Consider the following 2,708-nt stretch of genomic DNA (forward strand, 5'->3'; position numbering starts at 1 on the left):
AAACTCATATCAAAACATAGTAATTGTCCTTAAAAACAACGCTATAAAAATTAATTTACTTTTTAAAATTTAGATATTGTAACACATACATAAATCAAATATTCACTAATATTTATTAAAATTTTGCATTTTAAGATAAACTAATATAAAATTGTAAATTTATAAAATACTAATAAAATCAATAATTTACTAATTTTATTAAAAATTTCTTAAACTTATAAAAGTTAATTAGTCGTTTTTATGACAAAATTGTTAACTTAAAAGAGTTTAAGAGTTAATTCAAATTTAAACCACCTTAAGTGAACACATAAAATCCGGCAACACGAATCTGGGCCCCACACATTCTACAACTAGAGATTAGAGTTCCATCGTGTACTCTATAGTGCATAACTGAAATAATCACTAATGTACAAATTTGTGTGTTAGTTTAAAACAATAAAAACAATTACGGAACTATCAAACACAAATAAAGTGAACCTGTATAAAATACATATGCATATCTATCTATATTTTAACCCAACTACAAATTCATTACAAAACTTGTTAATTACCTAGAGTAAAAATCAAAGACAGGAAATGAAATTTCTGATTATTAAAAAAAAGAAACAGTAAAAACAATTAACAAGATAAGGGAGGAAGATCGTAAGGGTCATCGTGGTGAGGTTTTTTGAAAGCACTGGTAGAAACGAAGAATCCAAGAGCATGACCAAGAACAGCAACCAAGAAAACACCTCCATTGAAAGACATAAGTGCCAACATAACCAAATAAGCTAATCCAATCCTAAGTGCATGTAAAAGGGTCTGAACCAAACCGACCGCAACAGGGTTCGAACCGGGTTTAATGAAGCGGGTACGGGAAAGTAATTCGATGAGTACGGACATGAAGAAAACAAGAATCAAGGCCAATACATACATACCGGTTTTACCCCCAGGCCAACCGTCAAATAGAATCAACGCGTCTTTTCCCCAGAAGAAAGTCATGTGCATCTTATGACCCATCATCATGGTTCCATTGGATGATGATTTTGGTGCCATTGACATCCCATCCATGCCGTGCATGTGTCCACCATCATCCATGTTTGCGTGAGATCTGAATCGGCCGTGCTATGCTATGCTGTGCTGTATTATGGTTATATAGTTTGGTGAGTAATAATTAGTTTCTTTAGGGATTGTTGGTGTGATGAATCTGTGAAATGGTAGTACATTTTCCGCTCAAAAGGAAAATTGAGTCGTATAGTATATGTATTGTATTGTACTACAATACTAGTATACGTGGAATTTAATGAGATCGTGATTTTATTGGGTGATTGTGCGGTATGGGGCGAAATTTGTGGTCACAACCAAAACCATACGGATATTATGTGCCGTAGTGGATTGAATCACATCCTATTTAGTATTTTGGCAACTAGTGACCAGTGACAAAGCAATATACATCTGTTATTAATTGTTCATAAATTAATTATGTATAGTTAAATTTATGAAAATCTTATATTTTATAGATAAATTAGTTTTTATTGTGGTGATTTTCATGTGATATAAATATGAAATTACATATTTAATTAATATGTCACATTATAAAGTTAGATTGTCAATTTACAAAATTGTTAGTTATTTATAATTTAGATGACTAATTTATTTATTTATCGGTAATGTTTATATAAAAGAAAAACTGACTTTATTAAAATATAGTTTTATACTGAAATTAAAATACCTAAAATGGAATATGTCGTAGTTAAAATATTAGTAGTTTTTTACCAAAATTAGAATAGTTCCTAATTAAAATAGCTATTAAATATTAAATTTTGTACTTTTCTTATTTTCACCTTATAGAAAAGTTTGGGCCTATTATTACGTATTATTAAAAAAAATATTATTTTTGTTCTATTTTTAAGTAAGATATATTCGTCAATAAAAATTGAATAAAATAGATAAGGTAAACAAACGAATTTATCACTATAAAACTCACACAAAAACTTATAGATGGTTGCATCTTTTTATGTGACCTACTACTACAGACAAAAATCATCTTTTAGATGATCTCTTTAAAGTAAAAATAAATAAATTATTTTAATATATAAATTTAAATGTAGGATATAATGGAATTTTTTTTTTATAAAATATGATATACATGAAGAAAAAAAAAACCTTAATTTGATTGTATCTAAAAAGTAAAAACTTAATTACTTAATTGAACTCTACTCATATATATGAAACTATATTAAAACTAAAGTAAAATTGAAAACCACGTTTACCTTAAATTGTTTTTATTTTTGTTTTATGAACCTTGAATCTTCCCTTCACATATTAATAGTGAGACAAATGTTAGAATCCTAGAATATATAGTACAATACATTGTTGAGACCTTTTTTATTTTATTTTAGGCTTTATAGCAGTTTTAGTTCACTATTTTTATCAATTCACATAATTGATCCTTATTTTAAAAATTGATAGTTTTGGTTCCATTTTAAAACAAAAGAAATGATAATTTGATATATTTTAAATAATTTTAAATATAATATGACAATGTAGATTGATAAACATCCATGAAATCGCAATAAAATTATCTAAAAATTTAACTTTCAATCTCAATATTTTATAATTTTGTAATTTAATTAATAAGATATAAATAGTTAATGCACCTAGATGATTCTATTTCATGAAATTGTATGTCACATTATTTAAATATGTCAAATCGTCTTTTTTAGTTC

At 26.7% G+C, this 2,708-nt stretch overlaps 1 protein-coding gene across 1 annotated transcript; it reads right to left on the reverse strand.

Annotated features, from left to right (window-relative positions):
- Window positions 1-472: 472 nt before the first annotated feature.
- LOC101509977 (copper transporter 6-like) lies at window positions 473-1,328 on the reverse strand. The gene has a single exon (XM_004507092.4). It carries the CDS (start codon window positions 1,075-1,077, stop codon window positions 619-621), a length of 459 nt encoding a protein of 152 aa, XP_004507149.1. The 5' UTR covers window positions 1,078-1,328; the 3' UTR covers window positions 473-618.
- Window positions 1,329-2,708: the final 1,380 nt, after the last annotated feature.

The sequence above is a fragment of the Cicer arietinum genome, chromosome 6 (assembly GCF_000331145.2).
Source record: "Cicer arietinum cultivar CDC Frontier isolate Library 1 chromosome 6, Cicar.CDCFrontier_v2.0, whole genome shotgun sequence".
Lineage (NCBI taxonomy): Eukaryota > Viridiplantae > Streptophyta > Magnoliopsida > Fabales > Fabaceae > Cicer > Cicer arietinum.

Bases quoted from the DNA above. Each gene is read 5' to 3' on its own strand.
- LOC101509977 (XM_004507092.4), bottom strand. From the start codon at position 1,077: ATGGATGATGGTGGACACATGCACGGCATGGATGGGATGTCAATGGCA.